The sequence below is a fragment of the Carassius gibelio genome, chromosome B8, assembly GCF_023724105.1.
Source record: "Carassius gibelio isolate Cgi1373 ecotype wild population from Czech Republic chromosome B8, carGib1.2-hapl.c, whole genome shotgun sequence".
Taxonomy (NCBI): domain Eukaryota; kingdom Metazoa; phylum Chordata; class Actinopteri; order Cypriniformes; family Cyprinidae; genus Carassius; species Carassius gibelio.
The window spans coordinates 5,090,972-5,105,534 of record NC_068403.1 but is presented as its reverse complement, the minus strand read 5'-3'; the positions used below and the strand labels follow the sequence as shown (position 1 = coordinate 5,105,534).

Sequence of the window (14,563 nt, the reverse complement as noted above, 5' to 3'; positions counted from 1 at the left end):
TAAAGTTAAAATTTTTGGCAGCTTTTATTATTATAATATCTTAAAGGAATAGTTCATCCAAAAATGAAAATATGTATAAAATTTACTCAACCTTAGCTTGTCCTGATGTCAATGTACATTAGTTTGTTTCTTCATCAAAACAGATTTGGAAAACTTTAGCATTACATCACTAGCTCACCAATTGATCCTCTGCAGTGAATGACTTTAGTAGTAATAATTATAATAATAATAATAATAATAATATTATAAAAAGCATAGAAAAATGTAAATATGCAAAGACACATAGAAGAACAAAATATTTATTAATGTAAAATGCATATGATTCATATAAAATGTATTGATTTATTTTGCACATAATTTCATCAAAATTACAAATATGCAATATCTGATTTCAAGAATAAACCAGCATAGTAATTTTTTTTTTTTACATTGTGATTAAAATATGATTTAGATTAAATGTGTATATATCAAATCATTATTTTACATTGTTGAGAGTATTACAGTTTAGCATGCCAAAAATAATTTGATCAATCGGAAATGATTAATTGATTGGTTTTCCATTTTTTCTCTTCAGAAACTCGGATGTCCTCTTATACATCAGTATAGACATTATCTTTCCCAGTAGTAATTGAACCTGTTGAAACAAATGCATTCTTGCTGAAGGCACAGAGTGCTAACTGTGTTGTGTAGAGCAGCATAAATGTGGCAAACTCATCTAGCAGTAGAATCAGTCACATGTTAGGAGCAAGTGAGGTCTAGGTGTTACTTGAACTCTATTGTGATGTGTTTGCTTGTTCTTTGAAACTTGTAGCCTTTATTTAAAACCAGATGTTATAACAAATTTTGTATAGTTTTATGTGTGCATTTGAATTTTAGACACAAACATGAGTTGTTTGGATGAAACACACACCTTTAGCTTTGCTCTTAACGGTGTTCACGATCACTGCTGCAGTCATGATGAAGAGACCAACAGCAATGAAGGAGAAAAAGCCAATGTAGAATGAAGATACTCCTTCATAATGAGGTTCTGCAGCAAAATCTGAAAGAAAACACAGGTGACATAAACTGTATGTACAGAACAAATATACAGTTACATGTTTTGAGACACACAGGGCACATACAGTAGGGGGAAGTCGTGGCCTAATAGTTAGAGGGTTGGACTCCCAATCGAAGGGTTGTGAGTTCTAGTCTCGGGCCGGACGGAATTGTGGGTGGGGGGAGTGCATGTACAGTTCTCTCTCCACCTTCAATACCATGACTTAGGTGCCCTTGAGCAAGGCATCGAACCCCCAACTGCTCCCCGGGCGCCGCAGCATAAATGGCTGCCCACTGCTCCGGGTGTGTGCTCACAGTGTGTGTGTGTGTGTGTTCACTGCTCTGTGTGTGTGCATTTCGGATGGGTTAAATGCAGAGCACAAATTCTGAGTATGGGTCACCATACTTGGCTGAATGTCACTTCAGTTTCACTTTCACTTTCACTTTCACTTCACTTTCACTTCACTTTCAGTATGATACTGAAAGCTGGGTGTGAACCTATTAAATATTACTAAATGAATGAACATGAAATATTGAGCCTATGCAAGTACTGCTTCTTAAGCGAATACCAGTAAACCTCATGAAATACTCAACAGGACAAGAAAAAAAATCTATATTTTAAAGGGTTTAGATTAGGGATGTCAACGATTAATCGATGATCGATTAATTGTCGATAAGAGATGCAATCGATTAAGGCTATCGATGGTCGGTTAACCGATTCAATGTTGGGCTGCGTGCGGCTCATGCGCACTCAACACGTGCAAGCGGCTGTGAGTGACGGTGACGATATATAAAAGCATCATCATTCATTCACAATGTACAAATTAAGCTTTTAATGTGATTTAAACTTTAAAGTACATTAAAATAGAAACAACATAAAAGTTATTCAACATTAAATGCAATAGAAATGTAGTTACTAATCATTTCATCAGATAACTGTTTTATATCGTGCGCTTTGCAGGGCTGCGGGACACAGTGACAGGACAGGTAGTCTATTCATTCCTACAACTTGTTAATTCATTCCTACGAATTATTAATGTGGCAATTGTCCATGTTTCATTAATTTTGTTCCCTAAATAACCCATGATTTAAGTGAAATAAGGGAACAAATTAATAAATCGAACGAATTCTTAATTCATGAAATCTTTAATTTCCCTTCCCATTTTTACCACTGTAAGAGATGCGAAAACAGTTATTAAAAGCGAAAGATAATAAAATAAACCTGGGAAATTAGAGGGTTAGACGATGAAGATTTAGGAAAAGAAACAATGCCTAAATATACTGAATTTGTGGAAATTCGTGACCAACCGGCAAACCAGATCAAAGCCGCGTAAATGAAGACTATGGGGTCCAAAAGCATGGTCGCGATGTAACATTTTCCAGTTAACCTATTATTCCTCTAATAAACAAAGCTTTTATACCACACTTGTCATAATCAGATCTTATCATTTCTAAATAAATAATTGCTGGATTCAAAACAGCGATTCATAGGCGCTGTGACCGACACATTCCTGGAGCATTCAGTTTATTATAGACCGTAGTATACCGGTCCACTCTGCTGTTATGCCAAGGACGTTTTTGCTCATATGAAGAGGATCATCTTTTCCGTCTATATGCGAATGCGTGTTAAGTACAAGCCTAGTTTACATTATAAATAATAGTTTAACATTCAAATACATTGCGAATATGGAAACATTTCGATTTGTGCCGAATGAGACATGAGCAATAACCTCCAAATAAATCTAGCCAAAGCCGCGCTCGCTCATCCTCGACTGCACGCATGCACTGTCACGATCTAATGCGCTGTATGCCGGATTTTTAAAAATCTGACATTTTCTAGGACAGAATCCAGCAGGATCAAATTAATGTGAGCAACTGTGTTTTGGTGCAGCAGCGCCGATGTAGTTCACTTAATGTGCAGCGCATTCACACGCGCTCCACATTTCGGATAATTTTATACAATAATGTCAGTTGAAAACATCGCAATTGTGCTTTAAAATACAACAACGAGCACCACAAAACCATTTAAAGAGGCGCGTTCAGCGTTCTCCGTGCGGGATTGGAAACTGTCAACAAAGTAAAATGACCTCAAAAGTATGGCGCGCTCTCTTCATTTTATCAAATGATCATAATCGCATCTATTCATTTTATAATCCTGCTACTAGCATTTTATTCAGACTAAAACCTCTTTAATTCAAGTGAGAAAGCGTTTTGTGTGTGTGTGTGGCTTTTGCACATCCTGTCATACCGCTGACTGTGTGCCTGCAATAGACGCATTTTGCAGTATTATGGTTAACGATTAATCGATTAATTGATCGTTAATTTAAACGACGATCGATCATGGAAATAATCGAAATTTGACATCCCTAGTTTAGATTATATTGATATACATGATGATGTGTCTATATCGAACATGCCAGCAAAACAGAGCAACTTTTACATTATACAGTAGTAACAATATGTTTTACCTGACAGGCTGTATGTGTAGGTCTCACTCTGACGGTTCACAACCGAATTAATCTGGTGTACACAGGTGAAGGAAACCGGTGGACTCACTTTCACATCAAACACACACTCTTCATTTGAAAAGCACCGTGGGTTCTTTAAGTCATAGTTGTATTCACTCTTCAGTGACAGCTGGAAAGAGCTCTCAGCGAGCCTCCTTCCAAATGAACACATGACGATCACACGCTCTTTATCCTCCATCTGCCTGAACACTGTAATACTTGGTACTGGTACTTCTGAATGATGTCCATCTGAGCAACACAATTATTAATTACAAACTGTTTTCCAAACTGACAGATATTTTTGTATTGCCCATTTATTTATTTAAATGTTGATGAGTAGGAAATGAGACGTACTCTGAATGCGCCAAAATGGTGCTGTGATATTTGAAAGAATAAAAAAAAGAAACTAAACATAAGAACTGTTGTTGTTTAAAAGTAGAAGTAATTAATTTAATAGATAACATTATCAATACAACAGTATGAATCTGCTGACTTACTCTGCGTCTGGTAATACACATTCCTCCAGTAGGGGGTTTGAGCTTCAATAAAACAAAGACAGACACACGAATCAAGAATTCGTGTTCGTGAATATCAAGAATTCGTGTTGGTCTTAGTGGAAATGTAATTTTTGAGATCAATAATTAAATAGTTGATATCAACTATTTAATTCTTGATATCAACAATTCATATGTTTAAATTTTAAAAGAGCGCCAAAACTATTGCAGATATCAAAATGCATGTCCTACTAGTTACAATTCTAAATGCACCAATCAGCTTTGTATTTATCTAGTAGAAGTATAATTTTTGATATCAACAATGACATTTTTACTAGTAAAAAGGTAAATTATTGATATCAAGAATTCATTGTCACTAGTTGAAATGTTAATTCTTGATATCAACAATTTAATTGTCACTAGTGACAATGTTCATTTCTAATATCTGAAAATGTATTTCTAATATCAACAATTGGGAAGGTAATTTCTGATATCTAAAATGGCTTTCATGATATCACAATGGAACATTGTCACAAGTGACAATTAAATTGTTGATATCAAGAATAGACGTCTGTACTAGTAACCATGTGATTACTGATATCAAAAATAAAGGTTTTTACTAGTTAGGATTCTATTTCTGATATGTGAAATTGGAATTTCCACTAGTAAGAAATCAATTCTTGATATCAACAATTAATTTTGAATGGCAGCCTATGGTAAATGGTGATTTTGGATACATCAAGAATTATCATTGTCACTAGTGGAAATGTAATTGATGATATTAAAAAAAGCAGTTATTACTAGTAGAAATCTAATCCCTGATATCAAGAATAAACATTTTAACTAGTGAAAATTTAATTGTTGATATAAAGAATTAATATCCTGAGAATGACAAAAAGTCAAAACGGCTTGCCATAATAGTGTTATTTATCATTTGAGACATAGTATGTGACACTGGACCACAAACCAGTCTTAAGAGTCCATTTGTCAAATTGCGTTTCATGCATTATCTGAAAGCTGAAAAAAAAGATCTTTCCATTGATGTATGGTTTGTTAGAATAGGACAGTATTCAGCTGAGATACAACTACTAGACAATCTGGACTCTGAGGGTGAAATAAATCTAAACATTCTTATCAGTGCATATTACTAATCCAAAATTAAGTTTTTATATATTTACAGTAGAAAATGTACAAAATATCTTCATTGATCATGATCTTTACTTAATATCCTAATAATTTTTGGCATAAAAGAAAAATGTATACAATGTATTGCTGGCTGTTGCTACAAATACTATACCCCAGCAACTTAAGACTGGTTTTGTGGTCCAGGTTCACATATGTTTAATTAGAACCTTATTAAAGATTTACAGTGTATTGTCAGAAAACTAATATTGTAAAAATTAGGTGTTAAAGTGATAGTTTGACATTTCATAAGAAACACATTAAGAGAATTATTAGTATTCAGAAAGCATTAATATGCATCAATACAAAATTGTAAATGTACTGACTTGTCGCATAGTAATACGGGTTCCTCCAATAGGGGGCTTGAGCTTTAAGAACAGAAAGAGATTTTTACACAGTTTTAACATTTACTAAATTAAATAGTAATGTTTATTGATAAAAAGACTTATGATACTTTATTATCTAACATTATTGCAACAGTGCAAATCTGCTGACTTACTCCGCGTCTGGTAATACACATTTCTCCAGTAGGGGGTTTGAGCTTCAATAAAACAAAGACAGACACAGGATACACTGAATATATGAGCGTGAAATAACAAACTCATACTATTATACCACTGTATAACTGCCATTACACTATTACCAAGAAACCTCAAATGGGAAACTGTATTTACTTGTACTTAAGTGTATTGTCAGAAAACTAGTATTGTAAAAATTTGGTGTTAAAGTAATAGTTTGACATTTGATAAAAAAACACATTAAGAGCATTATTAGCATTAAAAAAAGCCTTAATATGTTTCAATACAGCATTGTAAATGTACTGACTTTTTGCATAGTAATACGGTTTCCTCCAAGAAGGGGCTTGAGCTTTAAGAACAGAAAGAGATTTTTACACATACATTCACTAGATTAAATAGTAATGTTAAATACTAGTTATGTTTATTAATTTTGAATAACAATAAAAAAATCTAAAAATCAGTAGGTTAGTGCTAGACAGACACAGACAGACAGACACAGACACTTAAAGGAATCGTGGTGTTCATGTATTTTTATAATGATAGCAATCAATATAACAACTTCACCAAATTCCATTTACATTTTTCTGGATTCCATCTTGTTCCATTTCAGTTTTTCTGGTCTCTTTTTAATGTTCAAATAAAATGGCATTAATTAAATCATGTATTATTAATTAAAATCATGAAACTGAAACTGTTTAAAGCTGCAGTATAACTTTTGTAAAAATATTTATATTAATATTTTTACATATTTTTTAAACCTGTCATTATGTCCTGACAGTAGAATATGAGACCGTTAATCTGTGAAAAAAATCAAGCTCCTCTGGCTCCTCCCAGTGGTCCTATTGCCATTTGCAGAAACTCCATCGCTCCCGGTAAGAAACAACCAATCAGAGCTGCGGTCCGTAACTTTTTTTTGTGTTCAAGATTTACTAAATGTATATAATAAGAGAGTACACCATGAATCAATTTTCCAAACCTTGTTTTTAGCTTATCCTGAATCACTAGGGTGCACCTATAATAAGTGTTTATATTCTGATTATTTTAGATTGCTTCGGGGTACTGCGGCAGAGTAACCCAGTACCTTTGTGATTCTTCATAGACATAAACAGAAATAAGTAGCTCCAGCTACAATGTTCTTCCGCAAGACGCAAGCAGTTCTGTTTATTAACCGCTAGAGCATCAAAAGTTACCTGTCGCAGCTTTAACATCAATTTATAAAAGTTGTAACAAAACCGACATTGATGTAGATGTTTAGGGCCCAATAAATGTTTTCTTTTTTTCCAACCTAATTTTTTATTGTTACCCAATTCAGTGTTTTAGCATGTCTAATTATTTGAAACATAAAACAAGTTTAATTTATTCTTACAACAGCCTTATTATTTTTCCCCTCAGTAATTCTGTCTTGTGTATTTATATTGTTCTGTTTATCATATTAAGGCATAAAACATAAATTACTTTTAATCACGCTGCTTTGTGTACAGTTTCTACTGAGGAAATCTCTGTTTCTCCTGCTAGCAGAGAATGAATTTGCATGTGTAAATATACACATAGACTGTAAGTATGTGGGCAACACATAGGATTTAAGCATATTGTCAGGAAAGTAACTTAAATAATATTGTAAAGAGTAGAGGTTAAAGCGATTAGTTTGACATTTCATAGAAAAAAAAAAACTTTTAAGAGCGATATTATGATGAAATAAAAGCATTAATATTAGCGCTGGGCTGGTTTGCTGGTTTGTGTAATGTGTATATTTATTATGTATATATAAATACACCCACATAAGAAAAATTTTATGTTATAATGTTATAATACACATTATATCAATATAAATATATACATGTAAATGTATGTAAGTACTTTGGAAATATACTGTATGTGTGTGTATTTATAGTATATACATAATAAATATACACACAGCACACACATATATTATGTACACAAAAAATTTTCTTTTTTGAAAGTGATTGATCATGAATGATCGTTGCCCAGCACTAATTAATATTCATCAATAATACAACATTGTAAATGTACTGACTTATCCCATAGTAATAAGGGTTCCTCCAAGAAGGGGCTTGAGCTTTGAGAACAGAAAGAGATTTTTACACAGTTTTAACATTTACTAAATTAAATAGTAATGTTAAATGCCAGTAATGTTTATTAATAAAAAAATTACTTATCTTACTTTATTATCTAACATTATGAATCATTGAAACAGTGCAAATCTGCTGACTTACTCTGCGTCTGGTAATACACATTCCTCCAGTAGGGGGTTTGAGCTTCAATAAAACAAAGACAGACACACAATACACTGAACAGCTAAATATATGAGTGTGAAATAACAAACCCATACTATTATACCACTGTATTACTGCCATTACATTAAGAAACCTGAAATGGGAAAACTGTATTTACTTAAATTTATCCTGTTATATCTAATGTCTATACTGTTATTTATAATTTGAGACATAATATGTGACCTTGGACCACAAGACCAGTCTTAAGTGTAAATGTTTCAAATTGAGATCCATACATTATCGACTTAAGACTGGTTTTGTGGTCCATGGTCACATGTTAAATAAGAATCTTATTTTGAATTTAAGGGTGCTTTCACACTAACACTTTTGTGCGCACCCGGGTTTGATTGACGTCAGAGTTTGGTTCTGTTGGGTTACGTGATAACTGTCCTCCTCCGAACCTGGATGCACACCATAGACAGTAAAAGAAATGGACACAGCGAGCCCATTGGATTCAACACAGAAAAAAGAAGTCAATTAGAAGCAAGCACTTCCTGGGGGTCGGGCGTACTGCGCAGACTCAAACTGAGCTTGATGACGTAATGTCACGTTAGCAACCTGTAGGTCTTATAATTGCTATGCAAAGAGAAATCTGAATCACCCACCAAATCTTTCAGAGAAGCCGAGCGTGAACAGGAGCACATTTTGGTAAGTATTTTGATTAATTATCTCCCTTGACTTCATGCCTCCACGTCCCCCCGATTGTCTCATAGACAGTTAAATATTGTCTGCGAGCTTCTCCTCCTGTCCATACGGTAATTTCTCTACTGTGCGATAGAGAGACGCTGGTTATGACGCAATCGTTAGCATATTTTTTTTACAAAAACTGCTTCTACGGGAACATAACGTTAGATACAAGGTGATGGAGCTTTTTATACATTTTTGTGTTTCTTTAGAAATAATTAATGGACAAATGGAGTCTTTAAATGCCTCAGATGTAAAGTTATTCGCTGTCAAAGTGACGCCAAAATGAATGGGAGTCAATGGAATGCTAACAGCAGGTGGGGGTCCGCTAGCCAATGGCGGCACCCAGGGGTGCTTCAAAAAATGTTGAAACCCTGCCCCCCTGGTGCACACCCATGAACCGTACCCAAGTCAGCTTAAAAACGGTGATCTGGGGTACGGTTCATGTGAACTCTGGTATGGTTTGCTTCTGATGTGAACGCAATCATACCAAATCGCGGAAGTGTACCATTTATTAATGACATACTATTTGATGAATGTTTGTGTGTGTGTTTCACTCACTTTCCTGACAAGCGTGACTGAGCACTGCAAGCAGAGAGCTGTATATCTCATTTGTGTTCACCTTCAGCGTTCTTCAGATCATTTGCAGTACATTCGTAAGACAGACGCAAGTGCCGTTATGTACCGAAGCTTTGTAAACAAAATGAACAGTTCAAATCCGTAAACACATAGAAGTGCAGAGAGTAATGTTATGCATTTGCCGCCTTCTCATGCTCCGTCGTTACTAAGCAACAGGGTAATCAGCTGCTGTCTTGATGACGGAAGCGAACCGCGGTTCAGACCCAAATAATATAATATGAATGCAGTCCAGCGGGGGAGGGGGGAGTAATCGAACTCTGGTTCGGACCAGGAAAGTGAACCAAGTGTGAAAGCACCCTAAGAGTATTGTCAGAAAACTAATATTGTAAAAAAGCAGTTAAAGTAATAGTTTGCCATTTCATAAGAAAATACACTGAGACCATTATTAGAATTAAAAAAGCATTAATATGCATCAATACAACATTGTAAATGTACTGACTTGTTGCATAGTAATACGGGTTCCTCCAAGAAGGGGCTTGAGCTTTAAGAACAGAAAGAGATTTTTTACACAGTTTTAACATTTACTAAATTAAATAGTAATGTCAAATTCCAGAAATGTTTCTCAATAAAAAAATGACTTATCTTACTTTATTAGCTAACATTATGAATCATTGAAACAGTGCAAATCTGCTGACTTACTTCGCCTCTGGTAATACACATTCCTCCAGTAGGGAGTTTGAGCTTCAATAAAACAAAGACAGACACACGATACACTGAACAGCTGAATATATGAGCATGAAATATCAAACCCATACTATTATACCACTGTATTACTGCCATTACACTAAGAAACCTGAAATGGGAAAACTGTATTTACTTAAATTTATTGTGTCGTATCTAATGTCTATAATGCTATTTATAATTTGAGACATAATATGTGACCATGGACCACAAGACCAGTCTTAAGTGTCAGTTTTTCAAATTGAGATTCATACATTATCGACTTAAGACTGGTTTTGTGGTCCAGGGTCACATGTTAAATAAGAACCTTATTTTGAATTTAAGGGTGCTTTCACACTAACACTTTTGGTGCGCACCTGGGTTTGACTGACGTCAGAGTTTAGTTCTGTTGGGTGACGTGATTTCTGTCCTCCGAACCTGGGTTCAGACCCAAATAATATAATATGAACGCTGTCCAGTGGGGGCAAAGGGAGGGGGGAGCAATCGAACTCTGGTTCGGACCAGGAAAGTGAACCAAGTGTGAAAGCACCCTAAGAGTATTGTCAGAAAACTAATATTGTAAAAAGAAGTTAAAGTAATAGTTTGCCATTTAATAAGAAAATACATTAAGACCATTATTAGAATTAAAAAAGCATTAATATGCATCAATACAACATTGTAAATGTACTGACTTGTTGCATAGTAATACGGGTTCCTCCAAGAAGGGGCTTGAGCTTTAAGAACAGAAAGAGATTTTTTACACAGTTTTAACATTTACTAAATTAAATCGTAATGTTAAATGCCAGTAATGTTTCTTAATAAAAAAATGACTTAACTTACTTTATTATCTAACATTATGAATCATTGAAACAGTGCAAATCTGCTGACTTACTCTGCGTCTGGTAATACACATTCCTCCTGTAGGGGGTTTGAGCTTCAATAAAAAAAAAAACAGACACACAATACACTGAACAGATGAATATATGAGCATGAAATAACAAACCCATACTATTATACCACTGTATTACTGCCATTACACTATTACAAAGAAACCTCAAATGGGAAACTGTATTTACTTGTACTTAAGAGTATTGTCAGAAAATTAGTATCGTAAAAAATTAGGTGTTAAAGTAATAGTTTGACATTTGATAAGAAAACACATTAAGAGCATTATTAGCATTAAAAAAGCCTTAATATGTTTCAATACAACATTGTAAATGTACTGACTTTTTGCATAGTAATACGGTTTCCTCCAAGAGGGGGCTTGAGCTTTAAGAACAGAAAGAGATTTTTACACATACATTCACTAGATTAAATAGTAATGTTAAATACTAGTAATGTTTATTAATTTCGAATAACAATAAATAAAAAAATCAGTAGGTTAGTGCTAGACAGACACAGACAGACAGACACAGACACTTAAAGGAATCGTGGTGTTCATGTATTTTTATAATGATAGCAATCAATATAACAACTTCACCAAATTCCATTTACATTTTTCTGTCTCTTTTTAATGTTCAAATAAAATGGCATTAATTAAATCATGTATTATTAATTAAAATCATGAAACTGAAACCGTTTAAAGCTGCAGTATAACTTTTGTAAAAATATATTTTTTACATATTTTTTAAACCTGTCATTATGTCCTGACAGTAGAATATGAGACCGTTAATCTGTGAAAAAAATCAAGCTCCTCTGGCTCCTCCCAGTGGTCCTATTGCCATTTGCAGAAATTCATCCGCTCCCGTTGAGAAACAACCAATCAGAGCCGCGGTCCGTAACTTTTTTTTGTGTTCAAGATTTACTAAATGTATATAATAAGAGAGTACACCATGAATCAATTTTCCAAACCGTGTTTTTAGCTTGTCCTGAATCACTAGGGTGCACCTATAATAAGTGTTTATATTCTGATTATTTTAGATTGCTTCGGGGGTACTGCGGCGGAGTAACCCAGTACCTTTGTGATTCTTCATAGACATAAACAGAGAGAAGTAGCTCCGGCTATGATGTTCTTCCGCAAGACGCAAGCAGTTCTGTTTATTAACCGCTAGTGCATCAAAAGTTACCTGCCGCAGCTTTAACATCAATTTATAAAAGTTGTAACAAAACCGACATTGACGTAGATGTTTAGGGCCCAATAAATGTTTTCTTTTTTTCGAACCTAATTTTTTATTGTTACCCAATTCAGTGTTTTAGCATGTCCAATTATTTGAAACATAAAACAAGTTTAATTTATTCTTACAACAGCCTTATTATTTTCCCCTCAATAATTCTGTTTTGTGTATTTATATTGTTCTGTTTATCATATTAAGGCATAAAACATTAATTACATTTAATCACGCTGCTTTGTGTACAGTTTCTACTGAGGAAATCTCTGTTTCTCCTGCTGGCAGAGAATGAATTTGCATGTGTAAATATACACATAGACTGTAAGTCTGTGGGCAACACTTAGGATTTAAGCATATTGTCAGAAAAGTAACTTAAATAATATTGTAAAGAGTAGAGGTTAAAGCGATAGTTTGACATTTCATAGAAAAAAAAACTTTTAAGAGCGATATTATGATGAAATAAAAGCATTAATATTACACTGGGCTGGTTTGCTGGTTTGTGTAATGTGTATATTTATTATGTATATATAAATACACCCACATGCATGTATGTATTTAAGAAAAATGTTATGTTATAATGTTATAATACACATTATATCAATATAAATATATACATGTAAATGTATGTAAGTACTTTGGAAATATACTGTATGTGTGTGTATTTATAGTATATACATAATAAATATACACACAGCACACACACATATATTATGTACACAAAAACTTTTCTTTTTTGAAAGTGATTGATCATGAATGATCGTTGCCCAGCACTAATTAATATTCATCAATAATACAACATTGTAAATGTACTGACTTATCCCATAGTAATAAGGGTTCCTCCAAGAAGGGGCTTGAGCTTTGAGAACAGAAAGAGATTTTTACACAGTTTTAACATTTACTAAATTAGATAGTAATGTTAAATTCCAGTAATGTTTATTAATAAAAAAAATGACTTATCTTACTTTATTATCTAACATTATGAATCATTGAAACAGTGCAAATCTGCTGACTTACTCTGTGTCTGGTAATACACATTCCTCCAGTAGGGGGTTTGAGCTTCAATAAAACAAAGACAAACACACAATACACTGAACAGCTGAATATATGAGCATGAAATATCAAACCCATACTATTATACCACTGTATTACTGCCATTACATTAAGAAACCTGAAATGGGAAAACTGTATTTACTTAAATTTATCGTGTTATATCTAATGTCTATACTGTTATTTATAATTTGAGACATAATATGTGACCTTGGACCACAAGACCAGTCTTAAGTGTAAATGTTTCAAATTGAGATCCATACATTATCGACTTAAGACTGGTTTTGTGGTCCATGGTCACATGTTAAATAAGAATCTTATTTTGAATTTAAGGGTGCTTTCACACTAACACTTTTGTGCGCACCCGGGTTTGATTGACGTCAGAGTTTGGTTCTGTTGGGTTACGTGATAACTGTCCTCCTCCGAACCTGGATGCACACCATAGACAGTAAAAGAAATGGACATAGCGAGCCCATTGGATTCAACACAGAAAAAAGAAGTCAATTAGAAGCAAGCACTTCCTGGGGGTCGGGCGTACTGCGCAGACTCAAACTGAGCTTGATGACGTAATGTCACGTTAGCAACCTGTAGGTCTTATAATTGCTATGCAAAGAGAAATCTGAATCACCCACCAAATCTTTCAGAGAAGCCGAGCGTGAACAGGAGCACATTTTGGTAAGTATTTTGATTAATTATCTCCCTTGACTTCATGCCTCCACGTCCCCCCGATTGTCTCATAGACAGTAAAATATCGTCTGCGAGCTTCTGCTCCTGTCCATACGGTAATTTCTCTACTGTGCGACAAAGAGACGCTGGTTATGACGCAATCGTTAGCATATTCTTTTTACAATAACTGCTTCTACGGGAACATAACATTAGATACAAGGTAATGGAGCCTTTTATACATTTTTGTGTTTCTTTAGAAATAATTAATGGACAAATGGAGTCTTTAAATGCCTCAGATGTAAAGTTATTTGCTGTCAAAGTGACGCCAAAATGAATGGGAGTCAATGGAATGCTAACAGCAGGTGGGGGTCCGCTAGCCAATGGCGGCACCCAGGGGTGCTTCAAAAAATGATGAAACCCTGCCCCCCTGGTGCACACCCATGAACCGTACCCAAGTCAGCTTAAAAACGGTGATCTGGGGGTACGGTTCATGTGAACTCTGGTATGGTTTGCTTCTGATGTGAACGCAATCATACCAAATCGCGGAAGTGTACCGTTTATTAATGACATACTATTTGATGAATGTTTGTGTGTGTGTTTCACTCACTTTCCTGACAAGCGTGACTGAGCACTGCAAGCAGAGAGCTGTATATCTCATTTGTGTTCGCCTTCAGTGTTCTTCAGATCATTTGCAGTACATACGTAAGACAGACATAAGTGATGTTATGT

At 34.5% G+C, this 14,563-nt stretch overlaps 1 protein-coding gene across 50 annotated transcripts in view; it reads right to left on the bottom strand.

The window, feature by feature from the left end:
• Positions 1–283: 283 nt before the first annotated feature.
• LOC127963097 (uncharacterized) overlaps positions 284–14,563 on the bottom strand; it is a 29,245-nt gene continuing 14,965 nt past the window's right edge. For 14 of the 50 annotated variants that reach the window (XM_052562761.1, XM_052562767.1, XM_052562768.1 and 11 more), the window contains 17 exons: positions 13,136–13,177; positions 12,936–12,977; positions 11,241–11,282; positions 10,906–10,947; positions 10,706–10,747; positions 9,993–10,034; positions 9,793–9,834; positions 7,971–8,012; positions 7,772–7,813; positions 6,044–6,085; positions 5,718–5,759; positions 5,545–5,586; positions 4,040–4,081; positions 3,897–3,917; positions 3,504–3,791; positions 911–1,039; positions 284–634 (listed from right to left, as the gene is read on the bottom strand). In XM_052562761.1, coding sequence (XP_052418721.1) covers positions 591–634; positions 911–1,039; positions 3,504–3,791; positions 3,897–3,917; positions 4,040–4,081; positions 5,545–5,586; positions 5,718–5,759; positions 6,044–6,085; positions 7,772–7,813; positions 7,971–8,012; positions 9,793–9,834; positions 9,993–10,034; positions 10,706–10,747; positions 10,906–10,947; positions 11,241–11,282; positions 12,936–12,977; positions 13,136–13,177 — 1,028 coding nt within the window. In that variant the 3' untranslated portion in view covers positions 284–590. The remainder of the gene's footprint in view (positions 635–910; positions 1,040–3,503; positions 3,792–3,896; positions 3,918–4,039; positions 4,082–5,544; positions 5,587–5,717; positions 5,760–6,043; positions 6,086–7,771; positions 7,814–7,970; positions 8,013–9,792; positions 9,835–9,992; positions 10,035–10,705; positions 10,748–10,905; positions 10,948–11,240; positions 11,283–12,935; positions 12,978–13,135; positions 13,178–14,563) is intronic. The other 36 variants (XM_052562772.1, XM_052562785.1, XM_052562786.1 and 33 more) reach the window with 33 other exon arrangements.